At 38.0% G+C, this 24,391-nt stretch overlaps 1 protein-coding gene across 1 annotated transcript in view; it reads right to left on the reverse strand.

Moving 5' to 3' along the window:
- The window catches only part of RHOJ (ras homolog family member J), a 95,619-nt gene extending 73,758 nt beyond the window's left edge, over window positions 1-21,861 (reverse strand). Inside the window, exon 1 of the mRNA XM_004455330.5 lies at window positions 21,220-21,861. Within this exon, the coding sequence (XP_004455387.1) occupies window positions 21,220-21,397 (178 nt within the window). The 5' untranslated portion in view covers window positions 21,398-21,861. The remainder of the gene's footprint in view (window positions 1-21,219) is intronic.
- Window positions 21,862-24,391: the final 2,530 nt, after the last annotated feature.

The following is a 24,391-nucleotide window of genomic DNA, read 5'->3' on the forward strand; positions in this document are numbered from 1 at the left end:
AACTGAGGCCAGTAAATTAAAGATTTCCTTTACCAATATGTTCCTGTCTATCTTTTTAGGTTTTGCTTTTTGAGTATTGAATTCTATGTTATATTTTACATAGATAGTTTCATCTTATAGTCTCATTGTGTCTTGAACTCTTTGGTATTATAAGTGTCATTTTGTGTTCTGGTACTTTTTGATATGAATTTCACTATGTTTGCTAGTACAATCAAGACCCTACTTTAATTTCATTGAATTTGTCTTGTAAAATTTGCTTGTCATTTAAAAAAACTTTTCTGAATTAATTTATTTTGGGCGCATCTTTTGTATACATAATAGATTTGGGCTTTGCTTAGTGATTTGATTAGAAAAATTTTAAAAAAGAATAGGTTGACTTAGGTCCTTTACATTTATTGATATGACAGCTTTGATGGATTTTAATTCTGTCATATTATTTCATATTATGCATTCTGTATTTAGAATAAAATATTCCAGTATTTTACTGTTTGCTTTTCTTTTTGTTATCTGTGTATAGTTCTGGCATTTAGGTATATCTATATTTTATTGGAGATTACCATCATTGTTAATTTCATATAATATCATATTTCTTCTATTTTTTAGGAAGTATCTATTAGTTCCTCATGGTGAACAATGATAAAAATGAATATATTTCCTCTTTCTCCCTTCTTTACTCACTCTTCTTCATCATCCAATTTAAAAGGTAAGAAGTATTACCTTTCTTAGAAGTCATCATGCTTACACCTCTATTTATGAGTTTAGTAGCTTTAAGTGATCTTTTAGTCAAAGTTTTTACAGATAAGCAATTAGTACATGTACTTTTTTTCTGGCCTTATTTTCTCTGTCTCCTCCCAATCATTGCTAACTGTAATATTTCTACATTGGTAAGGCTTATTACAGTTAAATTCTGTTCTGTAAGCTTAACCCCTACATTTAGCAATAGAACTAAGACAAAACAAATGTAGGGATTACCGTTTGGCTGAATACAAAAATTCTTGGCTCAAAGTTCCTTTATTGAATATCTCTAGATATTACCCTTTTATCTTCTAATTTTGTGGAAAAATCTTAGAGTCACCAATTTTTCTCTCTTATTACGTGACTTAAGTTTTTTGCCTCTGTCAAAAGCTATCATTCTTTAACTTTACTAAGAGGTGTATCACTGTTAACTGTTCCAGATCAGTTATCCTGACATATGGTGGGACCTCCCAAAATGTAGATTCATGTCTTTCATTCTAGGAAAATTTTCTTGAAAAATATTGCTCAACATTTGTTCAATGATATTATTTTTGTTTTCTTCTTTGGGAACTCCATTATACATATGTTGGATGTCCTTTGCCTATTTTTCTGCATATTATTTTCTCTCTGATCCTGTTTCACTACTGATTTTACATTTTGTTTCTTTTTTCATATCTGTATACTCATTCTCCTTATGGTGTTTCTACAGAGGCTTTTTGTTTTGGTGGTTCTTCCAATTTATCTTCATTTCTCTGATGGTTTTATTTTTCCTTCTACTCCTTTCCTAGGTTTTTCCAGCCCACATTCCATTTTGTCCAGCTGGTTTGACATCTCCACTCTGATTTCTTGCATTTTACTTTGTGTTCTTTCTTCATAAAGGTGATTCCTTAATTAAAATTTTCTAATTCATAGCAAAATATTGACCTGCAATATACATATATCATGTGACAACATTTTTTTTCTGATGAATAAGCTTCATCTTATAATAAATTTTCCTCTCTTTTCCTCTTTATTTTTCTGATATATTTGATTAGATGTGGTGCTAGTTTTCTTTTTAATTTGTTATTCTGTAAAGAGATAAATTTTCCTGTACTAGCTCTTTAAATAAAATTCCTTTAGGAGGGACCAAAGTGGAACTCCAGGATGGACAGTTTTTACAACATAAATGCTCATTCTTTCACTGTTACAAGGACCTGCAGCTTCCTGCAAATATAACATTATCTGTATGATTCTTCATTAAAGCCTTTAGCTTCTGTATTCTGAACCAAGTCCATGGGGGCTTTTGACATCCCCAGCTCACTTTCTTTCTTGAACCCCTTTTATAGACACAGATATAGTTATTTTCTCCTCCAGGTGTGTCCCTCACTTGCAAACATTGTATTTTTGTCTGCAGTTTCTGAGACCTGTTGCACTGTGTTGTCTCTTCAGCTTCTTTTTACTTCCTCTCCTTTTCTCTTCTCAGAATTCTGCTGTTTTTGATATCCTTTTCCAAATATTTTGGAGTCCATGTCTCAGTTTTACTGAAAGTATGGTTTGTGTTTTTGTGTTCCATTTTTCTTTTAGATGGTTTTCAGACAAAGAGAAGAAAAAACTGGATTTATGCAAACATGATTGTATCAGAAGTCTCAAAGAGATATTATTTTGAAAGAGGAAAATATGAAAATAGATTTTCACGAACTTTCAATAGACATTTCAGAGTAGAAATTACTTGAGAAATGAAAGGTTTCAATATTTATGGGAATGGAGATGAAATTATTATTTCTTATAGCATATATAACCTTCTCCTAGAGAGCTAGAGGAAATTTATATGCTGCAAAAGAGAATTTTTCTTCCCAGTCAACTTCCAGCTATAGTTTAGAAATGTATAAATGATGGTTGTATAAGTGATAAGTTGTCTAAGTGATAGTTGGATGCCTTGGGGAAAATTCTTTCCTTGAAAATTGACCTCAATCACTTCCAAACTTCTGCTGAGGAAGAGAGACTGACGACAGTGCTGTGGCTGGGGATTAGCAAAAGGGCCCCCAGAGTAAGAGTGGTGGATAAGGGTGAGAATTAACTTCAGAAGTCAAAGAATGCTAGGGAAAATCAGGAAAGATGCAAACAAAAACTTCCAAACAACCAACCTCTGGATCTCTTCTAGCAGGGACTAATTGCATTTATTAACTCTTCTGTGGATTTCATTTAAAGTAGGTCTGGATTTTTCATTATGTAATAAATTGTTTGAGGTATATTATTAATAGTAAACAATACAATAACAATTATGTCTTCAGAATAGAGCATTTTAATATCCAAATGTTCTTATTGTGAGTCTTTTTTAGTCATAAAAATAGATTTACATGTTTGATTAGAAACTATTCTGGTACTGCAGCTGAATGATCTGGGCTGCGGAGAAGACCGAGTAGGTGAGTCACAGTACATAAAGTAAAGGCCTCCAGTTCTGATCCCTTTTTCTGACACTCAAGCACCCACATTTCTCTTACATGAGTGAAGGAACAAATAAGATTTAACTGCATTATTAGAGATAGTATCAGGGAAAGACGATGGCTTTGGTTTTATGCCTTTGTGGTACCTTGTGATTAATTACACCCTCTGCTGTACTATACTTGTGGCACATTTAATAAATAAAGTGATTTATTACTAATAAACAATATTTTATAGTTCTTTTTAGCACACAAAATGCTTTCATGTACATTATCAAATTTCTTGGTGGTGTTTGTTTAATATTGATTAGATGCCTAGGGAGCCTACAACATTATGTTATCAAGAAGGCAGGTAACTTCCTAGATACCTGATTTCAAATTGCAAAATTACATGTTAGTGAGAGAGTTATAGTGGTAATAAATTTGCTCAACAAGATATTTTTAGAAGCTCTCAAGGCAGAGTGAAATTGAAATATGAAATGAGACTATAGAAAGTCTTAAAGAGCTTTTATGGATAATACCATCTTTTATTTAAAAAATGAAAACATGCTGAAGTCATCTTTTAAGAATGAGATTGCAATCTTAATCTGGAAAAGCAGAGTTGGGTGAGGATACTGGAGGACAATACCTGATTAATAGATTAATATCTCCTATCTACCAAGAGAGTTGGGATGGGTCTCTCTCTCTCTCTCACACACACACAAAGTCAAAAACAACAATGAGTTTGATTGTGCTTATTTCAGTCTTCCAGAGGTGTTCATGAAATTCAAGGTCGTAACACATTTTGAAAACGCCTTACCCAGCCCTGAACTGATGAGATATGTATGGAAGTTAGCCTCTATGAATATTTCACAAGTTTCCCTGAAACTGCAGAGAATAACCTCCCTGTGAGAGAAACTGTGATCCAAGGATGATAGAGTGAGGTTTGTAGGCAAAACTCACCGGATGTGCCCCTTCCTTTATGCATGTTTGTGAATCATCTGAGATGATTGATGGCAGAGTAGGGCAATTGCTTAACATGTTATGCATAAATGCAGAACTTGGGTAGAGATGAGAGAAAGTGATCTGTAACACTAAGGAAGAGCTATCTGTCAAGGTTGGGGGTTCAGAGTGAGAAGATGAATGGGGCCTTGGAGGCGGGGGGGATGAAAGGGCCTCTTCCCCAGCCCAAATGTCCTGCCAGAACCAATAGCTGACCATCATTTCCTAACTTCTCAACTCTACTCAACAGGGGGAATAAAACTTGGAGGACATGTCTCCAAGATGGAGCACCTTCACAGATGGCTTACACCTCTGAATTCAGTGAGAAACAAACTCTTTCCCCCATGAGTCCCAAACTCTGCTCTGACTCATTCTTGTCACTTGCCATTCAACAATGTTAGGTGAGCTGAGAGCAAGGGGAGCTATTCTGTGTCCTTTCTTTCCTACTCCCTAGCTCCTTTTTTGCTTTCCAGATACTTAGAGGCACAGAGGTGGTGAGGGCAAGAAATAATAAAACACCTTTTCAAAGAGCTGTATTTCTCTGCCTTTGTTCTCTTGATCAAAGAGACCGATGATAACATAAGGCTGCTCCCATTATGAAGAGGGTCCACTTGCATCCAAATCTTCTTCAGATCCTCTGAAGGGGAAGATGTCAAAACCATTCTGTAAACTTTACAGCAAAGTCATACTTAAACTTTATCTAATCTAAATCCCTCACTTTACAGTTTAGGATGATCTCCTTTGGCATGTCCACAGGCGACGTATAATGTAATTCTCATCTCTAGGGCACCCATTGTGTTCCCAACACTGGAAAGGCACTATATCCTTTATTACCATTCCCTGGTATTAGATATATAATCAGCATTTATTACCAAGTGACAGGGGGAAAGAGTCTTGCCTCCTTAGGCACAGTAGCCTGACAGAGGGGATAAGCAACTTTTTAGGGTGGCAATCACGTAGCTGAGAGATAACAAAGAAGGTGTAGGAAAGCTTGGGGAGCTTACTGTCTCAAGAGACTGAGTACCAAAATACAGGCATTTAGAGATACGACATAGCTTCAGATTCTTTAGTAAATAATTCCAGCTTTGCTCTTTGAATTTCTGTATCTTTAGCCATTAAGCGAGAGTATGTATGAAGGAGAAAGGAGTTTGAGAAGTCAAGCTAAAACAGCTATCTTTTATATTTCAGGGAAAACTTGGATCTATTCTGAGAATATCCAGCTCTGTCTCCTGTGTTAGGCCCCTACTCTGATTTAATGGAACAGGACTCCAGGCAGATCCTGTTTTCAACCAGCATCTCTTCTGGGGAATGAGCTGGAGTCACTCAAACAAGGATTCCAGGGACTGGGTGTTTCCTATGCCGGTGTTCAGACTTAGGAGTAGAGGGAATTGTGTTTTTGAGACTTGACTTTAAAATAAGAAAAGAACAGTAAGTTAGGGGAGTGATAGAGGAGAATCTCTGTCTGCACCAAAGAAAGGATTCTAATGAAGTCAAGTGGAAAGAGTGCCTAGGGTTTAGGGCCAAAAGAATCTTGTCCTTGAAGAGTTGCAGAGAAAAGTTTTACTTAATTTTTTCTCTCCATAGATTTGATAGACATTGTTCAGGGGTAGACTTGCATTATTCCTTCTGAATCATTGCTTAGTTCACCAAGGAAGAAATACGCAGTCCTTCCTCTGTCCCTTTGCATCACAGAATAATTTCCATAACTGCATTTCTATGAATCTCACATATACTATTAAAATATATCTTAAGAATTTTTCCCTAATGAAGGATAACATTTAAATAGGTTTAGCATAAAACTTGGCTTATCAGGGGCAAGTTACTCTATCACAGCCTTGCTCTTAGATGTGCATTGCCCTTCATATAAAATTCACCAGATAGAGGAGATTCAGAGGGGAAGAAAACTCTTAACACATTGCCATCGGAAGTTTAGGAACCTTAAAAAAAAACAAGTAGGAAAACACAGAAAGACTGGAAAAAAAATGCTAACAACTTTTAATGGACAGATGGATCATTCTGTGGGCTGATCCTTCTCACCATCAAAATGTTTTACTTTGTGCTCTCTCTCGCTGAGCTCTGAGTTAATTACAGGGTTTGTGGGGATAACCAGACTTGGACTATAAAGGTGGTGCTAAGTGTCTCTGTTAATAGAAGAGAAATTATCTCTCTCATTTCAGAGGAACAGGCTTTTAAACTCCTCATAAGAATAGTGAAAGACAGGAAAACAGAGGGAGAAAGAATATCAGAAAGGAAAACCACGGTGGGATTATAGCTCTTTATGACATTGAAGGCAAATAATATGTGTTTTACCTAATGTTGTACAGATACTTTGAAAACTACACATCTATTTATTTATGTCTATAAGCCCATTTCCGCTTCTTCTGTACCACCATAAGCCTTAATATTTGAACATCACTTAAAGTTTGGGAAATCACTAGAGGTTACACATATAGAAATAGCGCAATGTGAAGTAATTTCTTCTACTGTGTAAATTACTATATTTAAAGTTAGCTGATGTTATAGGAGGGCCCAAAATAACTCATGTTCTCTTTCAGCGTTTGTTTACAGCTTGGAGCCTAAGATTTCTCCCTGTGTCAGAAAAATCCACCGAGTTCTAGGTTACCCTGGAATAGAATGTCTTTTGTTAAACTGGAATTCAGTCTGTAGTTATTGGCAAGGCTGATAAATAGGAGGTTTGGGGCTTGTGTGCACTGCCTCTAACAAGCTTTTAACGTTAACTGGTAGGACGTGAATGAAGCATTGAGAATAACACAGGATAATTTGTAATCTACTAAACTCTAAATCCTAGTGAGACTAAGTGTTAAAATGATAGTGTTCAGAATTATTGAATACAGTGATCTATGGTAATCCCTGGGGCCAAAATGTCTCTTGTAATACCAAAAAATGAGTCAACTTTAGGAGCCAAGGTTGAGTATGGTTCTTTAGTGTGCCATATGAAGTCATATGATGAAGTCATAATTATATTAATTCTGGGATTCAAAGAAACCCTGTCTTTTGAAAGTTTTTACATGATATAATGTAGACCAAGCTGGGGATAATTTAATTGAGAAGATAAAAAAATTTTGTGTAGAGATTTATTAGAATGTTGGGAGAGAAATATAGTACTCTCATTTTGGTTACTCCAGTCTTACACATTTAGACAGCTTGACCTAACTTAATTTGAATAATGGGAAACAAAGCAAAAGAAAGAGATGATATAAAGAGATCGTGTAGTCTAGACTTCTACATTCCATTAGGACTGAACCTAACCACTTTGACAAGATATCCAATCCTGTAAAAAAATTGTAGTAGTTACTGCACACTGGCTATGGATTTGCAATGCGAGTGGCTCGTGACTGACTTATGAAGTGAATTCACAAGACACAGCCAATGAAAAAGGATAGTTCACATATCTATGAAGGAAGTTGGAAGGATCTGGGTGAATAGTCTGAGGATGACAAACATTAAACTTTCCTTAGTCTTCAAGTACATTAAGAGCCATTTCTCCATCTTTTCTGAGCTAGAGGGAGAGGAAATGGTTTTGCTATCAGGTTTTTTTCAGTTTTTAAAAAATAGAGAACTTTGTGTGGAGAGTTATTAAGAGGATAAATGAACCTCTATAGCAAGGTTTATGCCTAATATTGACATTTAAGATTTAACACCTAGTCTCTGTCTTTTTTGAAAACTTGGTTGAAAATACCTTTACCATTGAACACTCTTAAGGCTCTCATTTAGCAGCTTGAACTATTGTAAATGTCATATGAAATTCATTTTAGTTGAGGAAAGAAGTATTTAGGGCTGATAGTGCAAGATAAACCAATAGAAGCAGAGAGTCTTAAGGACAGAAAGCATAGGCTTTTACCCCCCTCCTAATAGCCCATACTTTGACAAGTATAAATTCAAGTTCATTGCATCTCTTGCAGTTGAAAATTGGTATACTTTTGAGAAATGAATAATTGCATTTTATAAACATCATTTATAATTCTTAGGAGATTTACACTTGGTTTACTCTAAGGAGATTGACTGCTTATTATTTTTCCTCTTAATTAATCTCATTATTCGAAAAATGTTATATAGTACACACTTCTTTAAGAAATTAATTTTTTCTATTTGCCTCTAGGATATACAATCCAAAAATGGTATATAAAACAAAAATCTAACATAATTAGGAAACCAACTTTATGCCTAGTTAAAACACCTCAGAATTCACACATTTAAAATTTGACAGAAAGCAAAATCTTTTGGAATTTCTCCCCTAGAAAAAATTTTTTTGCAAGTTTTAAATAAGACCAATACATACTTCTGAATGTATGTTCATGATGCTTAGGATATATCCTTCTAGGATAATTTCACTGTAGAAAATTATTCTGACTGTTGAGTTGACATAGGGTGCTAATTTCAGTATAGTACATGGTTGTCATCCTTTCAATTCATTCATTTTTTCATTTATTTATTCATTCATCCTTCAATAAACATTTCTGAGTGCCTCAAGCATAGTGGGCTCTTTATTAGGCATTGAATATAATAGACTAAACAAGATAGAAAGAACATTCTAGGGGACGACAAAAAATACATGATATAAAAAATAAGATAACTATAGAGAAAATAAACAAGTTATGAAAAGGACTCTGTTTTAGTCAGGATGGTCTGACCATCCTGAGAAGGTGACATTTGAGCTGACAGATTTGAATAACAATTCTGCCACTTCTTACTACTTGACATTGGACAAAGTACTTCTCTGAGCTTCAATTTTCTCATCTGTGAAATGGGGATACCTATTCTTTAGCAATAGTGTGAGGTTCAAAGATAACACAGGGTTTTATATATTGTTAAATACTCAGCTAATTAATAATCACCTGCTACTTTTTATGAATAAACTATAAACATCACTGCAAAAAGATCAGATACCATTTTTGACATTATGCATGCCACGTTGACCACTTTTCTTGCCAAGTAGCATCCCCACTTTCAAGAATGCTCATCCATTGGTTGTCTAGATAAGAGTACCTGAGTCACATTTCCAAAATTCCTATCTTTTTCAAATTTATACCCCTTTTCTTTTAGAAATCAGATAATAGTCCAAGGAGAAGCTTTTGGGGACCTAGCAAGCTATTTTTGTTTTTCTCTCCTTTTCCCCAAATGTTAGGTCAAAGTATGAAGAAGAGAAGGCTGTATAGACAGGGGAAACAGATGTTAACTGTTCACTTCAGAATTGTAGGGTTGGGTGGTTATAGAAGAACTACAATAGGTGTGTGGTTGGTTTGTTTATTTATTTATTTATTTATTTATTTATTTATTTATTTATTTATTTATTTATTTAATGTTTAGTTTTGTTTTTCCTGAGTCAAAGTCTCAAAACTTTATTGGGATGGCCTGGCCTAGGGATCAGGCAGTAGCACACAGAGGCAGCAGCTGGCCCCAGAACTGATAGCGCCTGTCTGGTCTTCTCAGGAAAGTATCAACCCAAGCCTCAGCTTCATGGCCAGGAAAGGACAGCTGTCCCAGAGCAGCCTAGGCGCTGGACACAGGCCGAGCAGCCAAACCCTCTCACATCCTGCTATACCAGCTCTAGGAAAGGAGAAGGTCCTGTTTGCCTGTTGGACTTGGAGTCCTGGGATGAACCATTCCAAGGATCCCAGGCTCTTTCCTGTATTGGAAGACTCTACTTCTTCCCATGAGAGTGGGTGTCCTCTAATTTTCCGCAGTGACTCTTTGAATGTCTTACAGTCATGCTGACTATTCATTTTATAGGCAGATGCTCAACAAACAGTGATTTACACTTCAGATGCTTTGCCAGTCATACCTGAGGCTTTTCTCCCAGCAGCTGGTACTTGGTACACCTGAATTTGCCTGGTTAATCTTTCTGCCATGCTTTCCAATTCCCTCTGGTCTCTGTTCTGAGTCTCTGAGGTCTCTGCCCACCCTGCATAGGCCCTTTCCCAGCAGTTTCTGATTCTTAGCCATGCATATTCTCTTTCTTCCAGGGTCTTTCTATGTCTAGCCCTGGATACGGATCTTGTTGAGGGTGCCCTTTTTCCTCCTTCAGGAATTCACCAGCCATTTCTGAAGTTGCCCTAAAGTCCTCTTCTGTGTGCACAATCTCTCCTGTTAGAAACTCTCAAGTCAATGTGTATATATATTTGTATGTATATCTGCTTTTAAATTGCATTTTACTGATGTATGGTAGAGTATGGAATTGTTCCTTTTGGCTTGATTTATAGGAAAGTTAGGAGCTTTATAGCATAAAAAGGGCTTTAAACTTGCTCCATTACTTTAGATTGAAGTACATGAACTTGTGATATTCAATTGGTTTTGACCCCCAAAATGGAGGTTTCATAGGTTCCACCTAATAAGAAATGCCTTAGGGTATATGTTCAAAATTTTTATTTGCATTTATTTCTCTTAAACCATACCTGGTTTAGTAGCCTTAGCAAGGAACCAATAATCTACATTTTTAACAAATAGACTTTTCTTATGACCAGAAATAGAGGTGAGTCATTTTTCAGTTGAAAAAATAGCTAATTAGGGAAACAGATATGGGTCAACCAATTGGGCTCCCATCTACCATATAGGAGGTCCAGTGTTCAATGCCCAGGGCCTCCTGGTGAGGGCAAGCTGGTCCACACGGTGAGCTGGCCCATGCAGAGTGCCGGTCCACGTGGGAATGCGGCCCTGTGCAGGAGTGCCGCCTTGAATGGGCATGCTGCCCAGCATGGGAAAGCCATGCTGCACAGGAGTGCCAGCTGACATGAAGAGCTGATACAGCAAGATGATGTAGTAAGAGACAAAGAATAGAGAAAATAAGAAGACATAGCAGAACAGGGAGATGAGGTGGTGCAAGAGAGTAATTGCCCCTCTCCCACTCTGGAAGGTTCCAGGATTGGTTCCCAGAGCCGCCTAATGAGAATACAGGCAGACACAGAAGAACACACAGTGAATGGACCACAGAGAGCAGACAACGGGAAATATGGGGGAGAAATAAATTTTAAAAAATCTTAAAAAAAATATAGCTAATTAAACATGGTACTTAGAATAGTTTATATTGTTTATCAAACTATAGTATTTGAAGTAAGCAATTTGAACTGGGTGACTATGGTCATTAAATCTACTCACTCCTTCTTTGGGCACACAGTTAACCTCCCTTGCAGTTATATATGGTCTTTGGTCTGAGTTTTCTCCAGTGAAATATGAATGGAGATTATGCAGGCCTATTGTAGTCCTGGCCCACACCTGGACCTCACTCCTTCATATTATTTCATCTTACTATGTCTCGATGCAGAGCACTATGAAGTCCAAGGGGATAGCAGAGTCTCGTGATAGAAAAAGGAGATCCCTGAATGATCACACGGAACCGAACCATCTCACCAACCTGAACACCTGCCAAGTCTGTGATGTGAGCCAGAAATAGATTTCTATCAGTTTTAACCTTTATATATTTGGGTATATTTGTCATAACATCTTAGCTTGGTAGTGCTGTGTCATCGTTACAAAAACACAAGAAATATGTGTTTACTTTTTAGCGATTAGGTGGAAGGTGGTAAGAAAATTGAGCAAGATGGAAAGTTGAAGATCTTTATTTTATTGTGGTAAAACATTTTGTAAAACTATTAGCTATGGAACATGGAAGATAAGTCAAGTTCTTACTGAGTCCAGGGTATTGCCTTCTAATATAAGCAATTGTTGCATGTGTCCTCCAGGTAACTATCATTAATTTGAGATAGAAAGGTATTGGCTAGAGGAAGCAGGAAAATAAAACATATTTAAGATGTATGTATAGGAGAGACATACTTTGGTCTTACATGTGGTTACTGGCACATGGAATTTACCACAAGCATGTTAAGTTTTTATGGGAGCAGTATTTTTTTTTTTTTTTTTTTTTAGGTACTGGGGGCTGGGGATTGAACCTGGAACCTCATATGTGGGAAGATGGTGCCTAATCACTGAGCCATGTCAGCTTCCCTGATTTGGATTGTTCATTTGTCTTGTCAGGAGGCACCAAGAACCAAGCCCGGGACCTCCCATGTGGGAGGCAGGCACTCAACAGCTTGAGCTACATCTGCTCCTGGGAGCAGTATTTTTTAAAAGAAATACCAAGCCTGGACTAAAAATGCTTATAACTGTAGAAGAACAACTTGAGGCCCCCAGATTGCACAAGCAAGAAATTGTCTGTGAAAGCTGTGCAGCTGCCAAGAAAAGCATATTCTTTAAGGCCCAGTTCAGATGTGGGCTAAGGAAGATAGTGGACAAGGAAGGAAAACCTCCCATTGGGTTACAGGGAGAGCAGAGAACTATGGATAAAGAAGTTTCTCCCAGAGAACAGAGTCAATTCAAATCTTCCCCCACTGCCAGGGCAGAGTGGATGGGACTCTGAGTAGTCCCAGGGAAAAGGGTGAGTTTGTTTTGCATGTGGTTAAAAGTGTGCAAGAATATTTGGTGGCTAGTGAGTCTGACCTAGGCAGAGATTTACAGTTTCCACCAAAATCCATTCTTTTCCCTTTTGGGCACATAGGGAGATTTTATTTCCCAGTCACTCTTGGCATATGACTAAGTTATCTCCTATGGCGTATGACTGGAAATGATGCTTGTCACTTCCAGGCCTAGCCCATAAAACTTTCCATTTGAACTCTTCCATGTTCTTTCTCTTTATTCCTGTTAAATGCAGATAACTTTAAGATTGTAGAAGATGGTAGGGTCAAAAGATGAAAGGAGCACAGGTCACAGGGAGGAAAGCAGTCCTACTGATTTCAACATATGCCTAGGACCATAACATGAGCAAGGAATACTGTTACGAAATGATAATCCCTTACATGTTTGGGTGTATTTGTCAGAGCAGCTTGACATAACTTAACTAACATAGTAGAAATATGATTAATATAATCGGCTATAAACCCATGACTACTTATGTTTTTTTTTAAATTGTGCCATGATCTCCCTTTACTCAACTACAAGCATTCTGACCTTGGACAAATTAACTGATATCTTTGTGCCTTGGTTTCCTTGTTAGTAAAACTGGGAAAATAAAGTACCTACCTCATGGGATCATTGTAAGGAGACAATGAGTTGAATATGAAAAATATTTCAAATATGCCTGAAATAAAGCAAGCATTATACATAATAAGTGTATAGCTATTCTTATTCTTACTGACATATTCTAGTGGCATTCCAATATCATAATTAATACCACCATGCTACTTGTAGGAAAACACATGGCTATAATTCATACTGAGATGGGAAAATGAAAAACACCATGGGTAAAACTATATTATGATCCAAGACAAAAATACATCTGAATCACATCTTTTTGTTTTATGAAAAATGGGTGCATCCAAAAAGTTGATTGACTTCAGTGTATTCAGGCATAGTGCCTGACCACTCCGTGACTCAGAGTTGGCTCCTATTGAATTCGAGATGGGATTTGGCCTGACTGTATTTCACAGAAAATTAACTTTTTGGATTCTGCTAACTAACACAGAGGGGGCTATGGATTTTTGTTTGTGAGGAAGTAAAGTTTTAGCCCAATCTGAATTCATACCTCATACAAAGGGTAGGGATTCCCCAGATATTGCGGATCTTGGGCTTAGGATTGTTGAGGGAGATAATTTCTGTCAAGTTTTCTTACCAGTCCTTTCCTGAGAGGTCTTATGCTTGTAGCCCATCTTCTTGCTGCCTTTGTAGAAAAGGGCAACCGTACCCAAAACATAGAAGTCCAACTTACTGAGCTTGCTCTAGAGCCAAATTTTATTTGCTCCAGAAGGAGAGGGAGAGATGGCAGATTTTGAAAAAGTTATCTCAGAAATGAAATACTGTTTACATGAAGCCCAAATTCTATAAGGAAATACACAGTGATTTTCAGGAAGCATTTCCTGCCCTGGGCGGTGAAGGCAGCCAGGTCGTGTGGGGCTAGGAGGCTTGCTCCCCAAGCCCTGAATTCATCACAGGCTTCGCTTTGGTGCCAGCTAAAGCTGGAATGCAGGAGGGCCACGGGCTACAGATGCACATTCCAACCTCGAGAACTTGGCTTTCCTTGTGCGACTCTGTTCACAGATACTTAATTTTTTTCTCTCTCTCGTATTCTCCTTCCTTTCTTACTCCTAAAAGGCACAGCTCACTCTTTGCCTTCTCTACAGTATGCCTTGGCTTTCTGAGCGCAGTTTCCACCCTCGAAGGCCCTGAATGTGTTTGTGCTCATACGCATTGTAAGGTAGACTGTGAAAGGAACGGTCCATATGATTTCTGTCACTGCGTCTTTAGTGTGCCCTTCCAGGGCCCAGGAAAAGCATCAGAAACACATCACACTTGCCCCCAAATTGGGGGATTGGATACCAACAAGACTTTGATTTTTGGAGAGTCCTTACAATTAGAATGAACAGAGTGAATGGCTGACCCATTCTTGTTTTTTTTTTAAGCATTTATAAAATCTGGCAGATTTATTCCACAGGGGCCCATTTTCAAGAAGCTGAAGGTGGAAGGTGGGACAAGAGAGGTTTCCTCCCCTTTTCCTTTTCCCCTCATCTTAGTTTTCCCCAAGGGGTCAAAATGATCTGGACCCCCAAACCTACCCAAATTAAAAAAAAAAAAAATCCGAGGTTCCAAAAAGTTATAACATCTGAATTCCTCATAGAAAAGGAGAAGAAGCCAGAGGAAAAGGTGGGTAGGGTCCCTGGGGGAGGAAGGAGGAGCTCCCAGCCAGGTGGAACATCTTAAATAGCTGCCCCAAATGGGGTAAACCTGGGACTATAGCATTTAAAAATTCCCCACACCCCACTTTATCAAAAATCAAAGAGAAAAAAATTTCCCTTCCCCCTCCAAAAAACCCATATATATATATATATATTTATTTTTCCTTAAAAAAAAAAAACAAAATCCAAAGGCATTAAGCTTTAAAGTGAACCTAGAACCAGGGAATGTGAAATTCCCTCTTTCTTTCCCCTTACTCTGGGGCTAACTGGTACATCCCCAACAGAGGAACCTGCCCCAAGAAATGGCAGAAGGAAAGGACCAAAGGGAACAAAAGATGGAAATGAACACCATGCTGGTGTGGTGACTGACCCGTCTTATTTCCTCTTTCTTAAGCTTCTTTCATTTTTTTCATCTATGTTTCAAAACTTGATGATTTATTTCATAGTCCCATGAGAGTTGTTTTAGGTTTCTTTCTGGCTTACAAGCAAACCAAATTTCATCCATTTTCCATAGACTCTAGGGTGTCTTCAGAAAGAGCAAAAGAGGAACCCCTGTGTTAATATTCCCAAATGGGTAGGAATGCGTCACAACCCTTCATAAGTCTAGGACTTTGTTGTTACTTACTCTTTTTTTTAATGTTATTGTTTTATTATTCCTGTGGATTGGACATACTTTTTTTCTCCAACTGTGGCAATTAAGATTGCAACAGAGTCTGTCTTGGACTGGTCTTCATTTACTTTGGTGAAAAGAAGTGACTTTTAAGTCTCTGTAAAAATAAAATTTCCTATTACATCTCATTCAGGTGATAGGGTAACAAGATTTTTTCCCTTTTCCATGAATTATGTTTATTTCCTGTATAGGCAGGCTGGGTTTGCAAATAGTGACTTAAAGTGAGTCTCCAAGCTAGGTGGGTTTTGACAAAGAAACATACAGATGGCTAAAAGAAGAAAGATCTGCAGATGAAGTTAATTCTAATACAAAGGATGGTGAAAATGGTGAATCATGTCTATCATGCATGGGTTTCAGCTGGAATGGGCTTATTTTACATACTTTTGCACATAAACATACAAACTACACTCAACATACAATCTAACTAAACTCATAATGGAAGTCCTATTCTTATGTCACATGTCACATGAAACATTTATTGATAAGGATATTTTACCAGTGAGGTATCCGCTATAAAACTCAAAGTTAGAGATAGAAGATAATGAGGATGTGAGAGGAAATGTGGTTATTCCAAGCTAAGTTACACAGGCTCTAAAAGTGGTTAGAACATCTTGAATCATCCTGGGAAGGGAGCAGAAAGCCGGTACCAGAGATACATTCTAAGGCACACTTGTCTAAAGCATGAATGGCCTTTTCTATCTTTATCCCACTGACCCTGATCTTTAATCTTAGCCCTCAAGGCAGCCTGGGATTACTATGAGACATATTCTGTACCTAAGAACTACAAGTGTTTGAGTGCATCACCCAAAATTGTGGTCTGCTTTTGAATGCAAGCAAATGGAGGAATTCAAGCACAACCCTGTCTCCAAATGCAACTTGCACATAGTAGAGCTAAATTATTCTATAGATATGACCCTCTCTACCTAGGTCTAAAAAATTCAATAATGTATTATAATTAGAGTAGAGATAAAAAGATTTTTAAAGATTGAACAAAAGAGTTGAAAATTATAATAAATTTTATAAATATTTTATATGTTAATTTAGAAAGAAATAATTATTTGGCTAGGAATTTGTTATTCATTTATCTATCAAAGTTTTATTGGACCAGAAACTAAGTGTTGGAGGAGTTAAGATGATTAAGACATTCTGTTTTTAAGTTTTATTTTATTTTTTTAAAAATTTATTATTTTTTATTTCTTTCTCCCCCCCGCCAGTTGTCTGCTTTCTGTGTCCATTTGCTGTGTGTTCTTCTGTGACCACTTCTATGTTTATCAGCAGCACCAGGAATCTATGTTTCTTTTGGTTGTGTCATCTTGTTGTGTCACCTCTCCGTGTGTGCGGTGCCATTCTTGGGCAGGCTGCACTCTCTTTTGCGCTGGTCGGCTCTCCTTACGGGATGCACTCTTTGCACGTGGGGCTCCCCCATGCGGGGGACACCCCTGTGTGGCAGAGCACTCCTTGTGCGCATCAGCTCTGCATATGGGCCAGTTCCACATGGGTCAAGGAGGTCTGGGATTTGAACCTTGTACCTCCCATGTGGTAGGCAGACGCCCTATCCATTGGGCTAAGTCCACTTCCCAAGTTTGATTTTAATTAATTAATTTAAAAAATTTTTTTATTTCAAAATTTTAGAGAACTATCATGCATACCATACAGAATTCCCATACATAACCCCATCACCAAAACCTTCATAGTTGTGACACATTTGTTACAAATGATGAAAGAACATCATCAAATATTATTGCTATCTATAGTCCATAGTTTGTATTTGTTGTATTTTTCCCACAAACCATCCTAGTACTAACACCCTGTATTAGTATTGTATGTTTGTTATAGTTCATGAGAGAATGTCCTCATATTTGTACTTTCAACCAAGGATGTTCTTTCTTTAATTTATTTATTTATTCAGTGATTTTCTACTGAGAGTCTACTATATGCCAGGCACTGTTTGCAAAGGTGAGGACAAAGCAGTGAACAAGAAAGTCTTTGCCCTCATGGAGTTTACATTCCATTTGGGATAAAATGATAAATAAATAAATATATAATTTCAGGTAATGTTAAATGTTAGGGCGAAAAATGGAGCAGGATATGAGGTTAAAGAGCGGTTCTGTGTGTGCACACATATGTACATGTGCTCACGTTAAAAAACGTGGTCAATTGAAGACCATTCTAGGAGCAAATCTGGGGGAATAAATTTCAGGCAGGGGTGAGAGCAATTAAAAGTCTTTAAGGAAGGGAAGAGCTTGGTGTGTCTGATGAATAGGAAGATGGATGGTATGGCTAGAGCAGAAATACTGAAGAGGAGAATGTTAGAAGATTAGTTTGAAAGAGATAATAGGGCCAAGTCATGGAATGCCTTTTAGAACATGATAGAGGATGGACTATGAATGGAAGTGATTAGAAGGTTTGGGCTGTGGATAGTCCCTCTGCCAGCTATGTGGAGAACTGACTATACAGGGCAAGTGTGGAAGCAGGGAAAAGGGAGGAAATTACTGTAGTTTAGATGTGAGATGATAGTAACTTGGAAAAGAGTAAAGGCAATGGAGGTAGTGAGAAGTGATCAGATTTGAAATGTGTTTCAACTATAAAGCTGATTGGTAGTAGCAAGGGATAATAACTAATGGTTTGAATGGTGGAAGAGGGAAGTGCCAAAGGAAGAAAGGAGTCAAGGATAATATTAACTTTTTCTGTCTCAGCAACTGGGTAGAAGATAAGGGCCATGTACTTATATGGGGGAAGACTAGGAGAGGAGCAGATTGGTGCAATTAAAAAATTGAGTTTTGGACAGGCTAAGTTTGAGATGCCTATTAGATATCTAAATGAGCAATTAGACCTATGAGTCTGGGCCTTAAGAGGGTGTGAGAGGTAGAGATACACATTTGAGAATCATTAGTAAAAATGAGATTTAAAACCATGAGACTAGATGCAATGAACCAGGGCATAAGCATACACAGAGAAGAAAAGAGGATGGAAGGGCTGAACACTTAGCTAATGCCAACATTTAGTTGAACACTTAGCTAATGCCAACATTAGCAGCAAAGAAGATGTAGAAAGATAAGCCAGTGAGGAAAACAGGTATTTATACTTCACACACCCTACTCCATTGGGAAGATACTACTGGACTTACATTTTTCTTTGATGTAGTCTTTATCTTTTAATTAAGTTTTAATTCCTTTTCAGAATTGTGTGCAAGTTTAAGACTATTTTTATTAATAATAATAGCCACCACATACCTAACACTTACTGTGTATGAGGTAGTTAAAAGAAGTTTACATGGATTAATTAATTTTGTTCTCACAAACAATCCATGAGACAGATACCTTTAATGTCCATGCTTTTTCAATGTGATATCTGAGACACAGAGAGGTTAAGTAACTTGTTCACGGTTACACAATTAATAAGTGGTACAGCTAGTGTTGGAACTGAACCATCTGGCTTCAGAACTCACCATCTTACACAGTATGTGGTACTTCCATCTTTACTTTTATATCTCTCCTTTCTATGATGGTCAGCTATTAGTGAAAAATCTTTCTCAATCTAAATTGCAGTATTCTAAAGATTCAGTAACCTGATTGCAGGTTGTCATTTTGGAATGTACCAGTAGAACCCAGGAACCGGATAGTGGCTCCAAATGCAGAAGAGAGCAGTTAGTTCTTTTACAATTGAGTGTGGATTCTCATGTAGCTGCATAAGGATTCACATTCAATCAGATCCTTTATGAGAGACTAGAGTCTTTGCAGAGACTAGCAGAGAAGCCCCCTCTGCTAATTGAAATGGCCATTTTTATCCCTGTTCTAGATGCAGATGGCTCATAACTTTGTTCCTTTTTTAACCTGATTGAAAGCACATGAGATAACTGTGGACTTGAAGAGGTTCAAAGTGCAAATCAAAAGCAACAATATTTAGAAATGCCTATTATATGCAAAATATTGCTTTGGGTACAGTGGCTCTGATTCCTTGGGAGGTAAAATATTAGGATCTTTAAGATGCTTTGATATTCAAACAACTGCAAGTATGTACATAATAGAAATATAAAATAATTTGATTCTAGTGGTTCAGTCTTTGTTTAATCTCAAATTTTCTTTTCAATAAGCTGACTTTACCTTTAAAGATAGTTTTATTTCTTCTCACCATTTGCTGCAACCGGTTCCCCCAACACATGAGAATTTGGGCATATAATTTTCACATGCATTTAAGTCTCTCTTTTAGTAGACTTTGGGTCCCATCTTTGATCTAGAAGTTTATGAAATAATGTTTCCCTTTCCTGGCAGAAGTAAAGAATAGAGCAAATAATCTTTACTAAGATGTTTTCAGGTCAAGAATCTGAGGAACCTTCTTATGATACAAACCCATTAATTTTTAATTAGTTTTTTCCTCAAGATGAAAGCTATTTATTCTTTTCTGTATTCTGTTCTCCTTAAAACATTCTTCTCTGGACATAGTCATCATACTTTCAGAGAAGCTTGAGGGAGTCCACAACGGAACTGCTATTAACTTCTACAAATGTAGAAAGACCTGCTGGGAAATGGCTATTTTCATTGTGGTTTTTGTCTCTATCTGCTATGTAATATTGTCATAAATCATGTAAGTATAAGTGGAGGAAGAGAATTACGTGATTGTTTAGCTCTGGAAAAGAAGTTACTTCCTATGGAAAGAGGATTCCAAAGGGCCACACTGTAAACCAAACACTCACACAGGTTTCCTGTGAGCCATTTCCCTTGGCTGAATCTGACCGAAAGCCACGATAAAGGAAGAGGAATTTTCCTCTTACAAAATCTCAAATTGCTGATAATTTGCCACTATGATCACTCTGTTCAAAAAAGTTATAAAAAACTTGTAAAATATAGGCTAACGTAAGTTTGAGGAATTTCATAAACTTGCTTTGGAGGAACTTACGATTTGTTTTGAAATTAAAAGGAAAATCTTAGTACTCACACAGACAAATACATCTCCAAACTTCAGAAAACTCAAAATAGAAGTCTGCTGAAAGAATTAAGTTGTGACTACATTATCTTAACTATCATACTTTAAAATATTTTATGCTCAATTTTGTCCTTTTCGAACATATTTTAAAATAATTCAGATTTCATTTTTATCTGTCCTTTATTTTTTTAAAACGGATATATAAACTATATTTCTTCTACTTAGAAGGCAGATTGCTTAACAGAGATCCAAAATATTTTAGAACTTCCGGGCCCCCACCTACAACCCCAGGAAAATGAAATAACAGTATTATGGCATCAAGTGTTATTGCAAAATGAGTATTCTAATATTCATTAACCTTGGCATTTTCATTTATGAATGGTATGAGTTGAAAAGTGGCAAGGAAACTTCATCTATTGTGTATCTAGTGCTTTTGTTTTTGAAAAAAAGAATTGTGATGCAATTATACTTCATTTTAATATGTTCACAGTAAAAATGTGATGGATCTTCAGGGAAATGTTGAATAAAATTTCTGGCCCCAAAGCCTAGAGGACAGATTCTAGAGTGTCTCCCTAGTTTTTCTCTTTTGCTTAAAGGGAGAAAGAGAAAGTGTGAAATACAAAATGATATACAAATTTTTCTCGTAACAATCTCAGCAAACTTCTGGGTTTTGTGTTGTTAATGCTACCTGGTGACTGGCAGGCCCATCCAATAATGACATTAGAAATAAGCCAGCCCCCTCTGAGCCTGGGGTGTTGCCTCCCACATCAGTTACCCCATGTGCCCAGGCAGGTTTTCCACCTCTGCTTACCTGCGTAGTGGTCGAACACAGTGGGCACGTATTCCTCTGGAAACGCGTCATTGGCGTAGCTCATCAGCAAGCAGGTTTTCCCCACGGCGCCGTCACCCACCACCACACACTTCAACATCTTCTTCTCCTCGTTGCTACCGCAGCCACAGCTGCTGTCACTTCCCTCTTTGCAGTTCATGCTTGCCGCTCCAGCTGCTGTGACTCCTGCTGCTGCTATTGCTTTTCCTGTTTCTTCCAAAGCACGTGAAACGTGCCAGGCTTGAGTTTACTGTGCCTTACGCTGGGTACTTTGGATCATACAGAAATGTCCGAGGTAGCTGGCATATGCCCTGCTTGCCATACTGGTAAAGAAAGACAACTCACACTTGGGGGGTGGTGATTATTTAAAGGGTCTGTCCCTTTCCCCTGACAGTTTGAGTTAAGAAACCCTCAATGTTACAGACTTCTAGGGACTTCTAGGGACGTCTACAGATTTCAGCAGCCTGAAGGATTCACCCTGCTCTCTTCCTTCCAGCCTGGCTGAAGACACGGTGTTATTTTGCTAAATCTTTCCCATTTTCCGACTTCACATCTAACATGGAGGAAAGCTGGGCTTTTTAATGGAGTTTTTCCTTTGCTTCCTCCAGCTTGCCGAGTGTCAGGAAATCATGGGTTTCCTGCTGCATTCCATATTAGGATCAGTGGGCTGGGGAAGGCTGCAACAATGGGAGCTCTGTGTGTGTGTTTGTACTTCTGGGGAACGATGCCAGGACATGGAGTGGGAAAACACTAGGGGTCCCACTGCAGACTCAAGCTGTCAGACTTCCTGTTTCATCCACTGCTCGTAGGGCTGTTTGCCCGTGGCTGGCTGGGAAGAAGCTGACGAAAAGATGAAAACCGGGGAGTATTGTCTGCCATAGCAACAGAAGGAATGGTTTAAGTGAGCAAGAGAGAACCATACGAGCAGTTGTAGGATAACATATGACATCATCCCTCACTGAGTCACCGCTTAAAAGCTCTGCAAATTAAAAACGTACAGTTACTCCCATACTTAAATAAGAAACCTTAAGCAATTCTTCCCTGCAATAAAGAAAACCCTCCAGAGTTGTAACGCTTAAAAGCGAAACATTTTTGTAGGATATAGGTATTTTTTGTGTGATCAGGTTTATAAACTGCCACATTTGAGCACAATGCTCAAACGTACGTTCCAGACACAAACATTTTTATGATTGTAGCACATACGAAATCAATCAGACATTGGCTGTTTGCATTTTCTTGTTGGTAAATAACACACGTGTTCTTGACTCATATTTAACTCTTGGAAATGAGAGTGTGTAGTATGTCTTTTTGATTTGTTTCAGATCTCAGATGCTGCTTTTGCTTGGATGTTTCTCTTTTTGATTTTTCCCTCTCCCCTTGGGTCAGCCTGGCCCTCTTCAATCACAAAGGAGCCATTGGCAGCTAATTATTTGTCTGTTGGATTACTCCAAATGAAACCCCTTTGAAGCTCTGCTTTTGATTATATATTTTGTCCTAGAAAAGAAGTGGAACTCTGCAAGTGATTTTGACAAATGGGTCAAGTACTTTTTATGTTTTGCTGGAGAGCTCTGCTTTCTTGGAGATTTTTTAACTCTAATTTTTAAGAATTTGGATTATCCAATTTCTCTCAAGGAGCTTTTTTTGGGTGGGGGAGTGTTGGAGGGAGTGAAATCTGTTTTAATAAGTACAGTGACAAACAACCAGATAGCTCAATGATTTAAGACAACACATTTATTTCTTGCTCACATTCTATATCTTGTATTGTTGTCACCTTCATACAGGGGTCGAGGCTGATGGAGCAGCCACTTTAATAACATTAATGAACATAGTGGCTGAGGAAGAAAGGCATGTGGTCAAGTGGCACAGGCTCTTAAAACTTCCTTCTGGAGGTGATGCTTCTGCTTATATTCATTAGCCAGGCAAGTTATGTACTGGAGTTCAAGGATGGAAGCATAATCCTACCATATATGCCAGGAAGGAGGGACTCAAATATTGGTGAAGAGCCCAAATGACTACCAGGTATGGTTTGGTTGAAGCTAAACTTGCAATATGAAAGTAGTATCATTTATATTTAGTGCCTTTCTGAAGAATTTGAAGGCATCTATGCCTATATGTCATTTATATATTTATTTTCATTTAGGCTCCCTGGGACATTGATGATATGTGATAATAAAATGGCAATTTGAAAACTTCTGTATTTCTTCTAGAAAAAGACTTGTGTGAAGGCAGCAATCAAACAAATTTGTGCAGGTGAAGAAGTGATTGACAGACGTGTTAGGAACCCCAATCTGCAAATTAATACTATCACTGTGAGCTTAGGATAGTGATAGGTGTTTGGCAGAAATCTGAGGGGGTTCTTTCTGCCTTTGACCTTGTTGCCGAGATTGGGCAGTAATTGTGGCATGCTCCTTTCAAATATGGAGTTCTGAAAGATGGCTGCCCAGCTTGGTCACTCAAGCCTGTGTTCATCCACTACAGCCATGCCCCAGGCTCCTGGGCACTTGGCCTAGGAAAACATTGAGGACGCTGGACCAAGGTGAAATTTTGCCACATAAGTTTATAACCTAAACCTTGTGCCATCAGATGACAGATATTTAATTCTAGGTCCAAATTGCTATATGGACTACAAATTGAGATATTTAAGAGAGTTGAAGCAGCCAGCTATGGATTATTTACCAATCCCAAACAGTTGCACATCTTCCAGTTTGCCTTTTTTTTTTTTTAAAGATTTATTTATTTATTTATTTATTTCTCTCCCCTCCCTGCCCCGGTTGTCTATTCTCTGTGTCTATTTGCTGCGTCTTCTTCTTTGTCTGCTTCTGTTGTCAGCAGCATGGAAATCTGTGTTTTCTTTTTGTTGTGTCATCTTGTTGTGTCAGCTCTCCATGTGGGTGGTGCCATTCTTAGGCAGACTGCACTTTCTTTCGCGCTGGGTGGCTCTCCTTACGGGGTGAACTCCTTGCGCGTGGGGCTCCCCTACACGGGGGACACCCCTGCTTGGCAGGGCACTCCTTGCACGCATCAGCACTGCGCATGGGCCAGCCCCACACGGGTCAAGGAGACCCAGGATTTGAACCGCGGACCTCCCATGTGGTAGACAGATGTCCTAACCACTGGTCCAAGTCCGCCTCCCCAGATTGCCTTGAATGCAAAG

This window comes from Dasypus novemcinctus, chromosome 3, assembly GCF_030445035.2.
Source record: "Dasypus novemcinctus isolate mDasNov1 chromosome 3, mDasNov1.1.hap2, whole genome shotgun sequence".
In the NCBI taxonomy this organism is placed as follows: Eukaryota; Metazoa; Chordata; class Mammalia; order Cingulata; family Dasypodidae; genus Dasypus; species Dasypus novemcinctus.